The following is a 21,427-nucleotide window of genomic DNA, read 5'->3' as shown; positions in this document are numbered from 1 at the left end:
AAACACCTATGTAAATCGTTACACCGAATAATATGTTTAGTTAGAAAGTTAAAAGTCTGCATATCCCCTGATTGCTTAAGAATGGTTTATTTCTCTCTTTTTCAAAGTAGAATTGTCTATGGTTTGATGTTTTGGGGAAATTCTAGCTCCATAAATAGTGTGTTAGTAGCCCAGAAGAAGATGTTGAGAATCATCACTAACTCTGACACAAATACACACTGCAAACCTATTTTTTCACAGGAAAAAATTCAAACTGTAATCAACTTGTACATTTTTGCATGTCTCTTACATACCAAAAAGCACCTAAACACTCTCATTCTCCACAGGCACGTACACAACCATAGTACACGAGGTCAAAACAAAATCTGCAGACCCTACACAAGACTGACCAAGGTTCTCACGTCCTTCGAAGCTACAGGTATTGACCTTTTCAATTGCTTGCCTTTTTCAGCTCAGCATGTTAGCTTAGGTAGTTTTAAGAATGTGATATATGCATGGTTGTTAGTAAGGCCCTTCTACAGCCTTAAAGAATATTTTGAAGCAGACTTTGGCTCCATCAATTTTGCATGATGTTTTTAGTTTGTTTTTTTTTCAAAATAGCCAATCTTATTTAAATTTTGTAGAATGAACACTTATTTTTATGTTTGCTTTAGTCAGCATGTTTTACTATTGTACTTATGACTGTTTTGTGCATTTCAAGCATCCATGACAAGATCGATTGCATGTAATTTTGCCTAAAGATCAATAAATGTCTTATGTCTTATGTCTTAATTAAAATAAAAACGTAAGCTGTCAAAGCTAACTTTATTTATTTAAATTGATGTGTGAACGAGACAAACCTACGTTTCGCAAAAATTGCACCGGTAACTTATCGGTCTATTTCACTCTTCATTCTATTAACGACTTAAGTTATCTTTGACATCAAGTACAAGAATCTTAATTCACACCAGCTAAAACAATCAACAAATAGCCTACGGTAAACAAATAAAAAAAACAACAAAATAATACCATAAAAGGCGTACCAGTGAGATTTTGACTTTTTGAAGGTTATTTTTTTAAACGAATGACAATGAACCGAGCCGAACCAAAACCAAACCAATGACAGCTGATAAGGTTGCCAATGAACCAGCCCAGCCTGCAGAGAGCGAGAGCAGACTGCAGGCAGAGCGAGAGCTGCTACTGAGCAGAGCAGAGCAGCAGGAGCAGACCGGAGCAGACAGACCAGAACAGTAGACTTCCCATCCTATGGAACAGCTGAAGCCAATTTTATTGTTAGTTCTGTCCGGTTTTCTGTAGATGTCGGATGTCGTGTTTTGTTTTCAATTTGTTTCTAACACTGTAGGGTTAAGGGTTAGTTTAGTTTCTCATTATTTGCGTCTCACTGTTTAATTATATGGGTTGTGGACGAGTTATTGTTTACGATTAGATAGTTTTATTTGGTTAAATGAGGTTTTAAATTACTGAAATATAACAAAACACGACATCTACAGAAAACCGGACGGAACTAACAATAAAATTGGCTTTAGCTGTTCCATAATAAGGATGGGAAATCTACTAAGGGACTATGTTTTATCACAGATAAAACAGACTGTATGGTTTTATTTATACCAGAACGTCCAGAAACTAGCGGCTAGTCCCTGCCCACCAAATCTGTTCAAAAGCGAAACTTCTACCCTCCCTCCAGCTGAATTTTTGTTCCAGGATTAGTTTTGCCAACAGTGTCATTTGGAGGCTTCTGATTAACTATAATGCAGGTTTACTAATTGAAAAATTAGTTTTGTTCATAAAATAAAACTATAAATGCCTCAAATTCAGTTTTATAATTTTTTTATGAAATTAAACTGTCATAACCTAACCAAACCAACCAAACGTGCTGATAATGAAAAAATCCAATGAAGGTTTATTAATCGAACAAATAGTTCTGTTCATAAAATAAAATTATAAATGCCTCAAATTCAATTTTTAATTATAAAATTAAACTGTCATAAACTAACCAAACTAACCAGACTTGCTGATAATGAAAAATTAAATGAAGGTATAGTTCCTGTTCATAAAATAAAAGTATAAATGGCTCAAATTTAATTTTATAATGTTTTAATTATAAAATTAAACTGTCATAACCTAACCAAACCAACCAAACTTGCTGATAATGAAAAAAATTCGAGACAAAAATATAGTGGCTCGGGTGAGATTCGAACCCGGCTCCTTCAGACTATCAGCCCGGCACTCTATCCACTATACCACCGGGGCCGATGGCATCATGCCGTATCGTTGCGGTAATGGTGTTCCCTCAGCCAATCAGAACAGCTGGAGGGTAGAAGTTTCGCTCCCGAACAGATTTGCTGGGCAGAGACTAGCCGCTAGTCGTCCACTAGGGAGTATAATTGGTCCAACGTTGTAAAACAGTTCGTTTGGTCCAAAATCGTTTTATCCTCCGGTTGGGGAGTATTTCATTTGGCCCAAAATCGTTTGGTCCAACACTCTAATACGAGTTTGTTTGGTCCAACAGAGTATGAACTATTGCATCCCTCACATTGAAGGCGTTCAAATAATCGCTGTCACGTCGTCAACCCAACCGCCTGTGAGGCCTATTTCTTGTTTTGTGTTATGTTTCTAAATAATTTATATGTTTGCATTTATATACACGCACATATACATCAATAGTATTTAAATAACTTGAATCAAACGTATTTAAATAACATTAGGTTTAACGAGTACCTAGGTTTGCTGCTACATCGAAACTAATAAATTGTGTTTTTTGGTAAAATATTAATAGCTTTAGCATAAAATAAAACAATTTGCCAAGTTTGATCAAAAATATATCCATAAACAAGCAAACTACGACATTTTTCAATATTCTCCATAAGATTAACATGGAAATTTTAAATTTACAATTTTTTAATTTTCTCCGTTAACAAAAACCGTAAAAAAACACTTTGATATACTAAATTATTTGTTTTTTAAACTCTTTAAAAAGGTCTAGGGATAAATTGGGAAGTTCTGTGTTTTGAGGGTCACAAATGAGAAAAAAAGTTTTGCCCCATAAAACCACTCTAGACTGCCAGTGCAACTCCTAGGAACGAGGATCAGATCACCCCCCACCACCGCACCATGTCCTACGCTTCCGTTCCGAATCATGCCGGCACATCAGCATAGTTTAACTCTTCACGGAAAATTGTTATCTCTATCACTGTCGCTGTCAAAACATATCGTTTATAGGTTAAATTTCAATTAAAAATAATTAAACTGTCATAACCTAACCAAACTAACCAAACTTGTTGATAATGAAAAACTCGAATGAAGGTTTACTAATCGAAAAAATAGTTCTGTTCTAAAAATAAAATTATAAGTGTCTCAAATTCAATTTTATAATTTTAATGATAAAATTAAACTGTCATAACATAACCAAACCAACCAAACTTGCTGATATGAAAAAATTGTTGACAAAAAGTTAGTGCAACCAAATAGTTCTGTTCTAAAAATAAAATTATAAATGTCTCAAATTCAGTTTTATAATTTTTAAATTATAACCTAACCAAACCAACCAAACTTGCTGATATGAAAAAAATGTTGACAAAAAGTTAGTGCTATCAACGGGATTGGAACCCGGCACCTTTCGATTATCAGCCCGACACGCTATCCACTACACCACCAAGGCTCATGACAATGCTCCGTATCGTTGCGGTAATGGTTGACGTCACGCCATCGGCACGGAGGGGTGGTGGGGGGGGGGGTTCAGATCTGATCCTCGTTCCTCGGAGTTGCACTGGCTGCCTAGATGCTTATCATAAACCCCCGTTCCCATTGTCCGATCATGCTGGTTCGCGAACTCATATAAGTTTATCCTGCCTGACACATTTAACACACGAAACCAAATTTAATCAAAATCGGACAAAAATTATTTAAGTTATCGCGTTCACGGACGAATATATATATATACATGTATACAAATTTGAACGAATGGTGTTTTTGGCCTCTGGGGACATCAAAATTAAAAAGTAAATCGGTCCCGAACCTAGGTCTTAGGTCTTACCGTGCCACCTACGGTAATAACTACTTCCCTGTAGGGAAATTCTCTAAAAACAAAAGGCTCGTTGGTTAGATCATTGACTGTATAACAGATAACACTACTGGTCAGTGACGTCAGCGCTATGATCGCCCCTTCCCGCCAGAGTGTGCTGATTGCTTGTTCACAACCAAAAATGCATGGGGTTTTCAATCTAGTAGTGTTTATAGTCAATGGTTAGATAGACAGACTAGACAGCTGGAGCTGACAGCTGTTTGATTGATAGGATACAGACGACAGACGAAACAACTAACTATAAAGACAAGCCGACAACCGACGACGAACCAACAATCAACGACAACTGGAACTGAGAACTGAGTTCTGTTAATTTTGTATTTGTATTTACAGTTTATTACTTTATTTAATTTCAGTTATAGTTTATGTATCTAAAATATTGTTGTGTCTAACCATACTTGCATATCCTTCTCTTATGGTACGATCACAGTGAAGTGAATCACAGAAGAACATTGATAATGGTAAGTTAAGTTGGTTAGGGATAAGTTGGGCCCTATTATGTAGCCCTAGGCATTGAAATAACTTTTTTGTCGTAACAGCTTTTACGTTAAGACAGATGTACCTACCAAAAGCTGACATAAATGCTTTGTGTGTAAAATAGGCTAACAAGTTTAGCATATGATCAAATTACCTCGTTTATTGCCAGAACGTTTGACTATGTATAGCAAGAGCATAACTTACATCATAATGCATAGCATACAATGTATAGCATCATCGAATTTCCATACATTACTTACATGTTAGGCCTATGTAAGTAATAATACTTACTTACTGAGACGAGTAAGTAAGTAAGTATCATTACTTACATGGGTCTAGGCCTATTCACACAAGTAAGGGCAGATCCACTGCAATATGTACTTGCTTACTTACTTGATACTTGGTTTTCACCTTTGACCAACAAAGTTGGATTGATTGCGTCTTATTTACATTAAAAATATTAAAAACATTTCTTGCCAGGAGTATAATGGTCGACTAAGCAAACTCTGGCGTAGCGTTGACTTAAATCGCTTTTTGTCTAGAGCACGAACTCCTTTCAGCAGCGTATTAAAAAGCCGAATAGCAAGCGATGGGTAGGAGTTCAGAGTGTGACTGAGTCGGCAGCGGTCAAAGATGAGTCGGTCAAGATAACATGCTCTGCGTGTCCCGTAATCGTGCTGCACGCTTCTAGTTATAAAGGATGATTCATTTTCTGGCTGCACTTTACTTTAGGTCCTACACTCATTCGAATGAAAATATCGATCCACAGTAATATCCTGATAATTAGACCAATTCGTACCTATATACCAAGGCAAGAATGTGGTTCGGATTCCACTAAAAACTGTAGGTCCCTTAGTTGCCATTAGCTGTATGGGCTATTAATTAACAGCTGTGTCTAAGGAATGTCAGCCTTAGTCACTAACAAGACTACAAGATTGGGCCACTCATCCTACACTCATCTCCATTCATACTTGGCTTAAAATACCTACTTTGTATGGTCGCCATTTCATTGAACATTATTAACATGTGAGAGAATTTCTCTCTTCCTTGTGCCCCCAACAAACCTAAAACCTCTTGGGTCCCTGGGCTCGGGCCCAGCGAAGACTGTAAGTTAGATAACTAAGAGGTCCTATGTTTACCACAATAAAGGAGTTTCATTTGACTTAATTTCATAAAGCTATGTACAAGTAATTTGTATTTAGCTGAACTAAAATAAAGACAAGCCTAACCTGGAAAACATGTATAGGCCTAGCGATGTTTAATCTGTATGAAATAATATCACCACTACAGTATATGAATATTTTGATAAAGTTTTTACTTTGCAAACAAATGAAGAAGTGGGTGAAATCGTAACATAGTCAAAAACCAAACACTTTTAACAAAACAAGCAACAGCTGTTACATAATCAATATTAAAATAAAGTATAGACCAATAAATAAAGTAAAAAAATAAAGTATCAATATTAAAATAAAGTATAGACCAATAAATAAAGTAAAAAAATAAAGTATAGTAGTTTGGTTAGTTAGGTAAGGTTAATCTAACCTAACTAACCAAACGATACATCGAATGAAACAATCGAATAGTAGATATTTTCATTTGGTTGTTTGTGTAGGACCTAAAGTAAAGTGCAGCCCATTTTCTTTCAGGAGGGCTAGGATGTTAAGCACATATTGGCTATGTATGGTCAGGATAGCAAGCTCCTTGAAAATTGGCCGACAATGGTAATCGACGATGTTATTATTCGTACATCCTATACATAACTTAAACCACACCAGTACACATCCATTATTCGTATGTTCTTTTGAAGTAGCAGCAGACTTTGGGTGGCAAGGCTATGCCCCCACACCACCAGACCATAGTTTTTATGGCTATGGAAGAAAGAGTGGTTGACCAATATCAGATAGGGACGAGTGATCTGGTTTTAGTTTTCGTACGAGGTATAGAATCCTGCTTAATCTAGCGCATACCTTCTCAATATGCTGACTCCAATTGATTTTTGAATCAATCCAAAAGCCAAGTAGTTTGACTGCCTCATCGTCAGTACCTTTCTTGAGAGTGCAGGTGATGGCTTGAATTTTCTCAACATTTAGTTTGAGCCGGTATCTTGCAAATCACTCCTTGGTCTCATCAAGCAAGTAGGATGCCTTCAGCCTTCAGATCATTTTGGTTTCTGTGCCTCGTAAACAATGTAGTGTCGTCAGCAAAGAGAAGTGTGCGCCTGTTGAAAGATAGGTCATTCATCGTGACGACAAACAGGATGGGTCCTAGCACAGATCCTTGGGGCACACCATTGTGTAGCTCTTTGATTTGAGAGGAGGCTCCTTGTAGTGACACAAGTTGTCTCCTGTTGTGAAGGTAATCAGTTAAGGTTCTATGGGCCGTTCCAGCGATGCCATACTTGGATAGCTTGACTAGGAGTAAGTCATGGGAGACTACGTCAAAAGCCTTGCTGAGGTCGCAAAGGCTGAGATGTACGGAGTCGTTAGCTTCAAAGGCCGCAGAGATGTCCTTAATAAGGCTGAGAAGGGTGGAGGTAGCGGAACACCAGGTCCTAAATCCATGTTGTGAGTCACTAAAAAGGTTATTCTTTTCAAAAAAGTTCACCAGTTGTTGCTTCATGACCGCCTCAAAAACTTTGGAGGAAACAGGGAGGATAGAAATCAGTCTGAAGTTTGCGGGTTGCGCTGGATCGCCTTTTTTGAAGATAGGGGGGGGGGGTTTGAGCTATTTTCAGATTGTCCGGGAAAACTCCTTCAGATAAGCAGTTATTTACTAAAAAGGCAAGAGGTTTAGCTAGGCCTATCTGCTTCATTACTGACTTTAGGCCGTGGGTTGAGATTCCATTACCTATGTCCTGGACTATGAGAATCTTTAAAACTAGAGACTAATTTTATATTGTCAGACTCACTCACCTTAAGTCCAGTTAAAAAAGTTAGTGGGGGTTAGATCAGCAAGGTCTTTAATTGTAGTTTTCTGCAACAGAGGTAAGTTGGGGATTATTTCATCTGCTATGCTAGTAAAATAATCGTCGCCAGACGACAATGGGGATATCGGGGCATGACTGGAGGGTCTGTGCTTTGTTGTTGAAATTGTGATCTTTGATTTTATCCTCTTATGTTAGGTTGTTCCAATCTTTAGTAACTGCTAAGGACACTTCATCCCACAACTTCTTTTTCAAATTAATATCCGAATAGTCTTTCAATGACTTAAAATATAAAGGTGGCCTCTTCTCAAATTCATAAAATAATTGTTTGACATCCTCATCACGGACACTCATATTTAAGTAATTTTCTAAAAACTTCACACAACAAAAAGAGACCAAACACTAGTGACAGTTCTGGCCACGAGTAGCTGAATTCCTGGGGTGAGACTGAGCGACAATTTAGTCGCATGTGTGCGCGTCTACATTTGTTTCAATGGATACCAAACCTGGAACGACAGTCCCGCGACAATTGAGTCGCAGAGCTGTCTCTGACAAATTGGGTCCGGTAACATCAGTTGCAATAGTTGCGCGACTGTCCCTAGACTGTTTCCTTTGTATGCGCACTCCAATTTAAAACAATGGTGAACATTTTAGTAGGGCAACTGTTGCTAGACTCAAAATCGCCTGTGTGCGCCTGGCCTAACTGCCACAGACGGTTCCAACATACCACACTGCTGGCCTTTACTACTTCCTTCACCACTTCCTACGTCGTGGGCCTGTTTACCTTCCTTCCCATAGCATTTTAGTATTTTACGTTAATCTAACTGCCCCAAAGCATTCCCACACTCCGCACTCGCACTGCTAGCCTTTAAGACTTCCTTTACCACTGCCTACGTCGTGGACCTGTTTCCCTCCCTTCCCATAGAATTTTAATATTTGAGATACAATAATCTAACTGCCCCAGAGGGTTCCCACACTCTGCATTGCTAGCCTTTACTACTTCTTTCACCACTTCCTACATCATGGACCTGTTTCCCTCCCTTCCCATAGCATTTTAGGATTGCAGATACATTAATATAACTGCCACAATTGTTTCCCACACTCCGCACTTCTTGCCTTTACTACTTCCTTCACCACTTCCTACGTCGTGGACCTGTTTAAGTTTGCCATTTATGAGATGGATCCATTAGAATGTGATTCACCGACAAATTGAAGATATAATGTTGTTTATTATTTATAACCTCATTTAGCTACGTAAATAAAATCTGATAAATACTTTAGCTAAGAAAGTATGTTTTATCCATGTCTGTACCTATTCGATCAGTGGTCGTTTCCAAATCGCGACTTAAATGTAAACCTAAGACTTTCTCTGTATGATTTGATCAGTTGTCATCATCAGCATTTTTTTCCTTTGTACTGTGTTTAGGTCGTGGCTTGATTTTAACATATGCTGTGATTCTTTGTTTTGTTTACATTTACCTGGTTATTTTGTAACCATCATGGCAACCCATAAGACCAATGTTAAAAATTAAAAACTTTTAGTTACTTAAAAATTATAGCACAGAAAACATAATACTATAACCCAGAATGCCAACCGCATGGTAAAAAGCATTAAGTGTTTTGAGAGAGCTTTGCCTGTCAATCGTAGTCAGCGCCACCAGCGTTGCTATGCTGAGTGCATGGCAACGCTGGTGGCGCTGCCTACGATTGACAGGCAAAGCTCTCTCAAAACACTTAATGCTTTTTACCACGCGGTTGGCATTCTGGGTTATAGTAATATGTTTTCTATGATTATAGGCACTATCAAAAATTGAAATTGGTTACGTCTAAACCATCCAAACATTTGACAAAACAACCTTGGTAAGCTTGGCTAAAATATGTTCAGCCGTTATTGAGATTAAGTGTTATAAAGATTGCATTGAAGTTGATCCCAAAGAGCTTCGCTTCGCTCCGCTCAATCACTCAAAATTATCTTTTGTATATTTTTTGTACATATCTTTTCTGTACTGGTATGAATTTTTACTTTGAAGAGAATAACTTAGTAGTCTAAGCCTAGAAAACACTTAAAAAGTTAACATAGTAGGCCTAAATGATCTAGGACAAAAAATGAATTGTCCTGCATTCTAGTGGAAATTTAGAGAACAACAACAAAGTTCAGTTCACGGAGAACAAAATATCACACAAATCTTGTGGTCCCGACAAGAGGTCCCTTTTCTGAAAAGCGATTTTTACAACATGCTTCAATAAAACAATTATTTTAATGAAAAGTACCGTGAGTTAAGACAAAAATTTGTGTTGCTTCCAAAAAGGACATTATAAGCTTTCCTTTGATACCAAAATCGTTTCTTAAATACGAAAAACACCGTTTTTATGCATATTTGTAATTTTCAAATCAGTTTTTCTCAAAATGACCCTTTTCTATAACAAAATTTCAAAGTTCTATAACTTTAAAAAAAAAAAAATCATACATGCGTGGAATTTTCACCAATTGATTCGGAATTTAATAAAGAATGCAAATATATATATAACTCAAAATTGAAAATTTCCGACAAGAGGTCCCTATTTGCTTTCCACATCACATTTTCTGTATTGAATAGCCAAATAAATTATTTTATTTGTCTTACATTATGTTTTGTTATAGGGGTTGCTATCAATTTTAAGAAAACTTAAATCTTCTCCAGACAAAGAATTAAGGATTTTACTTCTTGGTTTGGACAATGCTGGAAAAACAACTCTTCTGAAAAAACTTGCTTCTGAAGATGTGACTCATATAACACCGACTCAAGGCTTCAACATAAAATCTGTTCAATCTGATGGATTCAAACTTAATGTTTGGGACATTGGTGGGCAGCGAAAAATCAGACCTTACTGGAGAAATTACTTTGAAAATACAGATGTTCTGGTAAGTTAATTGTGTAGGTAATATTTCAGCACCTTAACTAAGTAGGCCTAAGTGGGGTAAACAATTTATGTTAATAAGTTAAGTTACACCATTGTCAAAATAAATAAGTGTACTAGAGTTTTTGTAGTGGATAGTTTCAGTTTCTATCTCAAGCCCTTCAACCTAAGTATAAGTACATGGACATGGTAGGTACCACTTAACCATAAAACCTTAAAACTGTGTTTGAGCTGTGAATTTTGCTATTAAACCTTAGAAATATAGAAACATTATTCTGGTTCTTGATTCCTACAACTGCTGATGCCAGTGATATGATTTTCTGATTTCAGAATCTCCCACAATCTTAATGAAATTTTGAATTTCATATTGTACGAGCTTAAAAGGGGGCTTCCACAATCACTTTGGATCCTAATAATTCCTGTCCCTAAAAAATGAAAAAATATTACAACCAACAATAAGTTGGTAATTATATCGATCTCGAGTGTCAACCCTTCTTATCCGGCCACCACGGGACCAAGCCCCTGGCCGGATAACAATTCGGCCGGATAAACCAACCTCATATGAAAATTACAATTTAGGGCCTATACCTAATAATAATATATCTAATCTATATATGCAAGTTCAAATCGTCAAGTCTGTTTTGGGATTATTTTTTAGAAGAATAAACATGTTTGTAAAAAGAAAAAAAAAATTCTAGGTTAAAGTTGCGAAGCAATGAACATACAACTAGGTATACGCTCATTCTTCCCGCATGGGGACGAAACAAAGATAGTGAATAAGGGGAATTAGGCTGAGCTGGCTGTCTATATGTCCTATATGCCTAAATAGGCCTATATTCGACGCCACGATCATAACACTTAGACCTGCTGTCACTTGGTTAACAGTACACTCAGGCCACGGGCAAAAACCTGTTAAACAGGGATAATTTACATTTTAATACGCTGCAATTGTGTATGTAAATAATATATTCTTTTTTTTATATTATTGATAACCTTTTATAGTGTCGCATATTTGCGACGCCCGGTTTATAGCGAAGACAATAGTGAAAATTATTATACTTTTCTTGAAATAGCCCAAACCCCGCATATATGCGACAGTTCATTTTTGTATATGTTTTGAGGTGAAAGTAAGTAAAAAAACAGATTATTCAAGAACAGTTTATAATTGAACAAATATAAAAGCTACATATGATAATGCAGCATACATACAGCATACATACATACAGTGATGTAGAAAAGTAAAGACCAGTTTTTCCAACTATCATATGACGTAATTTATAATCATATCCACAGACCAAGCGACACAGTTGTGCGTCAGACATCCCTGTTGACCACTGCAGAGAATTCAGTGCCTTCAAATCGACCGTTACAAAGATATACGCCTTTTGATAACATTGGAACACCGACGCAAATATTTGTTGTCAATCTATTTTAATGTGTCTAGTCATCGCGAGGGCAGTCTGTGGGTAGAAACCGGCTGTCGCATATTTGCGTCACTGGTCTATGTGAATGGAAAATTTGGTACTATTGCAGTAGTGAACGTGTTTAGAAATAGCGGAGTTCAAAGAACAAATTTTGTGTTAGCGTATTAATTATATAGATTGTGCAGGGCAAACTCCCCATCAATGGATATGAACACATATTATTAAATAAATTAATTTAAGCTTTTTGTACATTTTAGTGATGGTTCCATGAAATTTGGCATGATTGGTAAAGACGTCAATGGCTCAGATATTGTACTCACATCTTGCCTCTTGTTACCTCCTTAGCATAGTCCTTCCTGCTATCAGAAAATCAGTTTTATAGACTGTAGTTTAGAAAGGAGTTATTGGAAATGTATTTGATATACAGTAAATAAATAGGCTAGTTTTTTTGTAATGTTATAATAATGATTTTAACTCTTTTTTTTAGATTTATGTGATTGATAGTTCTGACCGCAAACGCTTGGACGAAACTGGTTATGAACTTTCAGAATTGTTGATGGATGAAAAGTTGGTCGGAGTTCCATTGTTGGTCTATGCCAACAAACAAGATTTGTTACATGCAGCCTCTGCCTCAGACATTGCTCAAGGTCTGGCTCTGCACATGATAAAGGACCGACCCTGGCAGATACAAGCTTGTAGTGCTACAGCTGGAGAAGGAGTCAAGGTATTCTATCTTGGTTTTAAGATATTGTATCATTCTTATCTGTAGTTCAGTTTGATGGCTGACAAGCACGGGTGTCCATCAAAATGGGGAACCAAGGGGCTGAGAATTCCGGGAAGTTTGTGTAAATTTGTTGAATCGAGAACTATGCAGGATTTTTTAATCTGAAGTCACAGCAAAAGTGTTAAACCCCTTCTGAGGTCAAGGCAAAATCAAGAGCATCTTCTGCGGTCACAGCAAGATCAAAACTGGACTCAGCTATCTTTGTCAGGAACAGCTGGTCTTAGTCATTAACAAAGATACAAGTGAGATCTTCTATATGGCCACACCTCATCTTTCACTCATATTTGGGCTTATATAGACATATAGGTGGCGTCCCCATCTCAAATTATAATGATTAAGAAAATTTTTTGCCGTCACAGCCAAATCATGAACATAGTCCGTGATTTCGGCGAAACCCGAAACATCTTCCGCGGTTGCATAAAAATAAAAAATAAAATTTGCAGTCACGGCAAAATTAAGAGCATCTTCAGTAGTCACGGTGAAATCAACGTCTACCGTGGTCACAAGAACATCATTCCTTGTCTTAGCAAAATCATGCACATCTTCCAAGGTTAAGAAATAATCTTGGGCATCTTCCCCAGTCATGGGACAACAATTAAAATATGCACATAGTGGCGTCCTCATCTTAAATAATTGATAATTGATAATTGATAACGTCTCTCACAATCACGGTAAAATCATCAATTTTTCGATCGCGCATCTTTTGTATACGCTTTCCGCAGTAGCAGAAATTTGTGCTCGGCTCGACTCGATCCAAGCTTGGCTCGATAATCGTTTTCTATCCGTACGAATCACTTGTTTTAACCGTGCATACCTGAAAATATGGATTATCCGCAGACCCCAAGTAAAACGTACCTTGGGGACTAGGAATGAAAAAATCAGTGAATTTTGTCTAGTCGTTCTGCCCAAAATAACAGATAACCTATAAGAAACAGTCCTCACTATGCCTCTGGACACAGTAGTAAGTATTAAAATTTTAACAACAATGCAACTAATATCCATTGACAAAGCAAATTTAAAAAAGCGTAAAATTAGAATCAAACGTTTTGATCTAAACTTTAATTATTTCCCAGAAGTACCCCAACTAGGACCACTATTTTTACTGAGTTAACTCCTATGTAAAAGCCAGATGGACGCTCATGCTGAAAAGATATTAATTGGCTGCATTTTCTGTAATCTGGACTATTGGGACTGCACCAGTCCAGGTAGCTGCAGTTGTGAGAAATGTTTAATAACTATTTGTAGTAGCGGTTAAGGTGTCTAGCTTGGTGATGGGTTTTCACAATTGAAATTACTGGAATCTTCACATGAAAACAGCATGCACTTTCTTCACCCTCATAACTGGTCAGGCAGTTTACTTTAGTTATCAATGTTCTAAGTGTAGCCTACCTACTCTGTGTAGGCCAACATTTTATCAAAGCACTAAAGCTGGCCAAACGTAACCGTGGCTGGGATACGTATGCTACCAGTCTGAGAAAATTTCCTATAGGTCTTCTTTTTCTATGACCATAGTTTAAAAAATATTCTTCATCCTATTTCTAGAACTTGTGATTAACCATTTTTATTCGTTGCAGGATGGAATGGAATGGGTGATACGGAATGTAGGGAAAAAGAAATAAAACGATACCTGAAGTGCCTGAATAAATTATCTACTACCGACGAATCTGAAGAGAAAATTAGTGCCTTCTCTTGGGTAAATTGTGAGAAACATGACGACTAGTAGGCCTATTTGATTCACAAAACAGATATAGGTAATACTATTTCTATTTCTTTACAAATTTTTTATACCAAAGATAAATTATTGTTATATTATGTTTTCTAGTCAACTACATTTAGCTTGGTTTTGTAATTATTTTATATTAAAGTCCAGTCTGCTTTTATAGACTTAACTTAATGATGCTTATGAATCCTATATTTTTGATTTTTGACCATCATATGCTGCCGTTTGTACTCTATATTTATATGTAGATATATATATATATATATAAATTATCTGGGTAAGTTAATCGAATGGCTACTGAACTCCCTTCATATCTGAAGGTCGCTGGTTTGATTCCAAGTGAGATTGTTGCCAAATCCAGATGCCATTTGTCATTGGGCTATCAATTAATGATGTTGTCTAATTACAGGTCTAGGTTGGATAGTAACTAGACCAGGGTTTGGACTGTACCCTTATACTGAACGTGAAATAAATGCCACTGGCGTAGAAAGACACAATTTAAAAAAATTATAATTACAGTACAAACCTGCTAATCTATCACATACGTGACCGAGACCATGGTCTGAACAATAAAAAGGTCATACTATTCAAAAGCATATTAAAAGACCATATTAATTTCTTGAATGACATTTATTTAAAATAATACAGTATGTGTAGAACAATATACTCTTAAAACTTTTAAATGTTGCATTATTTGTGTTCAAAAGTATATTTATTTTACCATAGTTGACATAAATACAGTAAAAGTTATATTTTTTGCCTCGCTACCAGCAATAAATATACAAGATAAGTAAAATACAACTCATACAGACATTTTAAACACTGATAATTGTTTAACCTAATAATAATTTCTTATTTCACCACTTTGAAAACATAGAATACTCATACTTGTTTTTAGATGTATCATGCAGCAGATTTGAGCTTAACTCTCTTGACTTATCAATTATTTCATGTGGGATCTCACAACATTGTCTATTGTACTGTAATGCATTCTGTGATAATGGAATAATTGGTAAATGATCACAGTAATCTTTACAATGGCAGTCCTCAATTGGAGTGATTCTCATTCAAACTAATGGAATATTAGCATTCTTGCAGTGGGTGAGCCTATTATGTGCCGGGGAGAGGTAGTTAGCTTCATCGACACCCTGTAGCCTGTAGCATTCTTGTAATTTTATTACAAAACTGACTGGTAAATCTATTGCACTCTAGCTGACTTTACTCGTGGCCCTATTCCAGCTGACTTCAACTGTTCCTTTTACTGTAAACGACTTTCGGGTCCATAAGAGTATAAAAAGCAACTGCTTACCGTGAAGTGTGACGGAAATTTGAATAGCAGCCAAATTGAACTATAATGCAGAAAATAAGGAGTTTTACCGTATCAAGGGGGAAAAATAATTTTAGTTGAATAAAAAGACAAATATTTGTAATGTTTGTTGTCATCGATAGAATTTAAACAATACACATACAGGCAAACTATACTTTCCATTTTTATGAGTAGTTTTCAAGTACCAAGAGAAAACAGATTCAGGCTGTCAATGAGATTGCTGTTTTCATGTAACAAGTTCTTAAATTTAGTAGAATAGGCAGTTGTACAAAAACTAATGGTCACAGCACAGCTGTTGTGAAATCTTTTAGTTGGGTATTTTAAATTTTACTGCTATGGGGTCTCTATCTATTCATTAAAATGGCAACTGAAATAAGATGCAGAGACTAGTCTGGCTGACCTCGTCCTGTAATGAATGAATAACTAAAGTAAAATGGTATTTTTCAATTACAAACAGCCAATGACAATGCTGCATCTGTGATGTGGACAGTGGTTCAGGCATCACTGACTAAGATATTCTAAATATCCATGTTGTTATGAAATTCATTCCTCATTCTTGTTCCAAAAAAACACTCTAAAACTAATTTTAAAAATGATAAGAAATTTTTTTGTGCTTTGAGCTTTATTACGTTTTAATGGTTTTATCTAAAACTTTTGCTATCAGTAGAACTTCAACTATCTGAATCAATAGGGACCGAACCACTTTCGGATAGTGTGATTTTTGCCGAATTGCGGAGTATATTATAGAAAGTAAGTCAAGTCCAGCCGAGCTTTAACTATTGCGATCGCAGAACCTGTATGCGAAGATTTCACAATTGAAAAATTCACGCTATTGCTGAAATTGCAGAGGGCGATGAAGATTTTTGTGACCACGGGAGATGTTCAGGATTTTTCCGCAATCATGGCTTCTCTTTAATTATTAATAATGATTATTATTACTGTAGATTTTAAAATTCTTTCTGTAAGCAGTTCGAATAATTGGTGATTCGGATATTTGGAGTTCAGATAAATTTTGCTCTACTCTACTATACTTGATACTTAAACTGTTCTAATTATCCTCATGTGTTTCACATTATAACATTGAATTAAAAATACACACTGTATTTGGGATCTCAACAATTTATTATTAATTTATATGTCTTTCACGCTAACTTCACTATATGTATTTTAGGCAGGTAGTCAGTTAATTTGCTTCAATCCATCCTTTGTAGTGGCCTATTAGAATATGAATACAGCTGGATAAGACTGTTGTTTATTAAACATTGATCTCATCAGTTAAGACATTTTATGGCACAGTTATAATTAGTACTGTGATAGTCTAAAGCACAAAAACACTCACCAGACAATATTAAGTAATTAAATATATAATTGTGATATAGCAAATTTTTAGTAAAATGTCAAGCACGTTTTAGTTGTGTATCATGTATAACCAGTCCGTCCTAAAAAAAAGTAAATAAAGATATTTTGGTGGTTTTTTCTTTTGTAACTAACTATCTACCCTTTTTCTATATATTTTTAATTTAATTGATAACATAGATTAAACCAGATCTTTATTATTGTTGAAATGGTAGTTTGTTATGGTCAGGCCTGGTGTGAGAGCCCCTGACTGCTCAGGTTGATTGGATGGGTTCTTTGTGAGTTGCGCCTCAAATCAGGCATTTTAAACTCAACTGAAACATTGCCATTTTATGATCAACAACCACTGGGAGTGTAAGCGTCAATAAGGTATACCTCCTGCAGCACAGGATGCAGATAGAGTGAATTGTATAATATTTGTGTATGCTTAACAGTCCTTATTGCAAACAGTACTCTCTACTTATTATTTAAGTAGTATCGCACATTACTTGGTTGGCCGCCTTGATTTATAAGAAAAATAAGTAGCAGCCATCTCTTGGTGGAAATCATTTTTTAGCGTTAGCTGTAGCTACGCTACTTTTAAGATTTTGTAGCTTTCGCACTACTTTTTTTTGCGTTAGCTGTAGCTACACTACTTTTAAGATTTTGTAGCTTTGTAGCTAGCTACATTTTTTAAGTAGTTGTAGGGGAATTTTTGCTACTTTTCTCGCTACATTAACATTGATAGAGATAGTGATTTTTATCACAACCTTACGTGAAACAACCTCTTTCAAACTGAGATTTTCAAGAAAATTAGGCCTACTTTCTTGGCTTTATACAGCTGGTCGCAGCCGTTTCATTACCTATTACAACGTTGCATGGACATGGAGGTCTCATCTCCTTCATTTACTACTCTATGATTACTGTCAGATAAAATAAAATCGCTAAATGCAGACAACGTTTAAACGTTACCGCTGACAAGAGAAGCATTTGAATGCTTGCAAGTGATTGACAGGGAAATTATATAGTTATCAAATTAGTTTCTTTATTAATCGATAGTTTCAACTTGGGTTTTAATGGATCGAGAAAGCTCTATCATCCTTTGCTTCAGCTGTTGATTGTGGTTCATGATCACAATCCATTCCTTGGTTGCATGACGAAGATTTTTCAAAGGTTTACCAAATTAAGGAAGAGGAAATTACCTGATGAGATTTAAGATATGCCTAGACTACATAATAATTGTTACGAAAAAATCTCCATACAACTTAAATTGAAAAAATAGCATAGTTTGCTCCTGATAACAGCTCTTGTCAAGGACTATTCCTAGGCAATGCTATTGGGTTAATACGAATATCAAGTTCAGTTAATAGGAATATATCTGTTTAGTCGTCGTAAGAACAAGCCTACTATAGCCAACTTGTTACAATTAAGCCACGTAGGCCTAAATGCTATTTTTACTTTACAATTAAAAAGCCGATTTCAGGATGAGTTGCTGAATACTGTTTTCTGTACTAACGTTTGTTAAAGCACAATTTGACCTATGCATAGTGACAAAGGACGATTTCTTGACATTGAAAAGTGTTATTCATAGAACAAGTAACATATCACTATGGTTAAAAGTTATAGCAATGTCGGTTTTTAACATTAAAAATAAAGAAAGGCAATAAACTCCAATTTCAGTAGGCTAGGATCTGTAACACAAAAAAGTATTTTTTAATAAACGTTTTACAGTTTTATTGTTTTTAATAGTTGATAAAAGACATCTACAAATGAATGTGCATTAAAGAAATAAAATGGGCTTTGAAAATATAGTTTGGTTGTATGTTGAACCTAATGAAATTTACATATAAGATGCTTAAAAATAATGCAATATTTAAATTAAAAATAAGTACCAAGTATGATAAAACACCCAACTAACTTATTTTGGTTGTGTTGTAGTAATGTTTATGTAGTTGCAATTAATTTACATTTACATAATGTGCGTGGAATAAAAGTAACGCCTTAGGAAAAGTAGCTAAAATTTTACCTGTAGTTGTAGCTTGCTACTTTTTCGGAACTGTAGCTAAGCTACTTTTTTGGAAATGTAGCAGTATAGTTGTAGCTAGCTACATTTTAAAAGTAGCTTCCCCAACACTGCCCCCACCGCAGCAAACCTGAAGACTAAGTGAATTTCAATCGGTCTAATTGGATTCATACTACAATATTTATTATTATAAACAATTTTATTATCATAAACTTTATTATTATAAACAATACATATTTATTTCACATTTAAATAACATTTGATTTAACGAGTAACAAATCGGGGTTTGCTGCAATGGGGTGGGTGAAAAGTGTTTTTCCACCAAATGTTAATAATTTAAGATAAAATAAATAAATTTGCCAAATTTGATTAAAATATATCCACAAACAAGCAAACTACATAACACAGTTTACTTAATTTCCATAATCAAAGAATTGTTTAGCCTCCGGATTACTGTATTATACTTAAAATGGTTTACAATACCTTTAGTAATCCTTTGTTGCTGTTTTAGCAACTAGTTTCTGTTCTTCTGAACGATCATCAGGCCTCAAGGTGTCAGATAATCACTTCATTCGAAGGTCGTTAACAAACAGAGTTCAATAAAAAAAACATATACGACACACGATAACGTAGAACGAATACACGTTTACAAAGAACTCGAAACACACGAAGGGACATTGACAAAATTGAATGTGACTGGGCTGAAGTAACATGTGTCCAGTGGAAAACTAGTATTGTCCATCCATTGCCTAAAACATCTAATCCTACTGACTTCAGTGAGCTTAGACCTATATCAGTCTTCTTAGCGATATCAAAATTATTGGAAAAATTAGCAATAAAACAAGTTCTAGAACATTATTATACGAACGCTCTATAATTAAGAACAAATGCTTCCAAAATTACAGTCAGGGCTTAGAATAAACCACAGTACCTGCACTGCATTAGTGAATATGTTTGTAGACTTGTTTGAGGCAAGGGATCGGGGTATGTGTAGCTCTGTAGTAATGCTTGACTATTCACAGGCAATTGATTCCATAAGCCACAGTTTACTCCCTCGCTAAATTGAGACATCTTATGGTTTTATGGGTAATGCAATTGCTTGGATGCAGTCATACCTTGGAAAAAAGAGAACAGGTGACTAGAGTGGGAGCTGATGTTACACTTTCCCTTGACAAAGTCAGGGGAGTGCCGCAGGGAAGCTGTCTGGGTCCCATTTTATTCACCCTGTACACTGCAGACCTATCCAGTTGCGTACACTTCTGCAATGTGCACGCTTATGCAGATGACTGTCAGATTCATTTATCCTATTATGTCAATTCAATTTACCAAGCTGTTCTGGCAAACGTCAGTGAGCGGTCTATGAAACATGGTCTAAATTTAATTTTACCTCATGTTAAATTTCTAAAAATGTAAATTCACGTAGAGAAAACCCCTTTAGTATGATTTATACAATTTCAGATTTATACCTTCCAATAGTTGGTTACTTTGACTGTGCTAAACTTCATGTGGATTGTTTCAGCCGTTCAGGAGTATGTAGAAAAACAAAAGCAATAGAGTTCCGCTAAAAAATTCCCATGTTAATTTTATGGAGGATAGGTAAATTGTTGTAGCTAACTATGGATAGGCCTATATTTCAATCAAATTTAGTAAATTTATTTATTTCATACCAAGCTATTAACATTTGAATAAAAAACACACTTTCTGGCCTTCCTTCCCTTGTATAGCAGCAAACCTAAGTACTCACTAAACTGATAAGAGCCATATTTCTTTATAAAAGCAAAATATTATGGGAGGTCTTATGTTAGATAACTGTATACAAGTAAATAATACGTAATTTTCTATTTGTTGATTAGTTTAAATACTGGTGCAGTATAACAAACAATAATTATAGGTTATGTCATGGTCCGAATGGCTACTATTTTATACGCTTATATACCGATTTGTTTTAACTCGACTCAAATACAAGTACAGAGATTAAAGGCTGTCTCAACATAAGATGTGGCAGACTACCTGACCAAGAGGGTGGAACAGTACAATGTCACTCCTGATCCTTCAAGTAAATCCCATTTACCAGGCATCAATGAATACTCCCCACTTAAAAAAGTGGAAATATTACCAATAATTAAAATATAATAAATTCGTTATATCCGAAAATAATATTTTTAAAGTTCCCATAAAAACAAATATTTTCATGTTTGTCCCATGCAAATCGGTCAATTTTAAGTATTAAAACAAATTTTGATGGTAATGAATGATGACCCTAAATCTCGCGGAATGAGTGGAAACCTCGATTGCAGGCTTTTAAAAAATTATTGAAAAAATGTAAGTTTCCTAGTCCAACACTGATTCAAGGTCCAGTCCCTGGTTATCAAAACTCAAGTACAACTTGATACACACAGATTCTCTGGTTCCCGACCTGGTTTATTGTCAAAATG

At 35.7% G+C, this 21,427-nt stretch overlaps 1 protein-coding gene across 1 annotated transcript; it reads left to right on the top strand.

Annotated features, from left to right (window-relative positions):
- Positions 1 to 4,318: 4,318 nt before the first annotated feature.
- LOC128982964 (ADP-ribosylation factor-like protein 3) lies at positions 4,319 to 14,481 on the top strand. Its single transcript, XM_054402073.1, has 4 exons — positions 4,319 to 4,542; positions 10,123 to 10,383; positions 12,291 to 12,527; positions 14,162 to 14,481. Exons 1-4 carry the CDS (start codon positions 4,540 to 4,542, stop codon positions 14,204 to 14,206), a joined length of 546 nt encoding a protein of 181 aa, XP_054258048.1. The 5' UTR covers positions 4,319 to 4,539; the 3' UTR covers positions 14,207 to 14,481.
- Positions 14,482 to 21,427: the final 6,946 nt, after the last annotated feature.

The sequence above is a fragment of the Macrosteles quadrilineatus genome, unplaced genomic scaffold (genome assembly GCF_028750875.1).
Source record: "Macrosteles quadrilineatus isolate MER2022 unplaced genomic scaffold, UCM_ALF_1.0 Scaffold_1__1_contigs__length_201487025, whole genome shotgun sequence".
Classification (NCBI taxonomy): domain Eukaryota; kingdom Metazoa; phylum Arthropoda; class Insecta; order Hemiptera; family Cicadellidae; genus Macrosteles; species Macrosteles quadrilineatus.
Note: the sequence above shows the minus strand (reverse complement) of the source record. Positions and strands in the feature narration are given on the sequence as shown.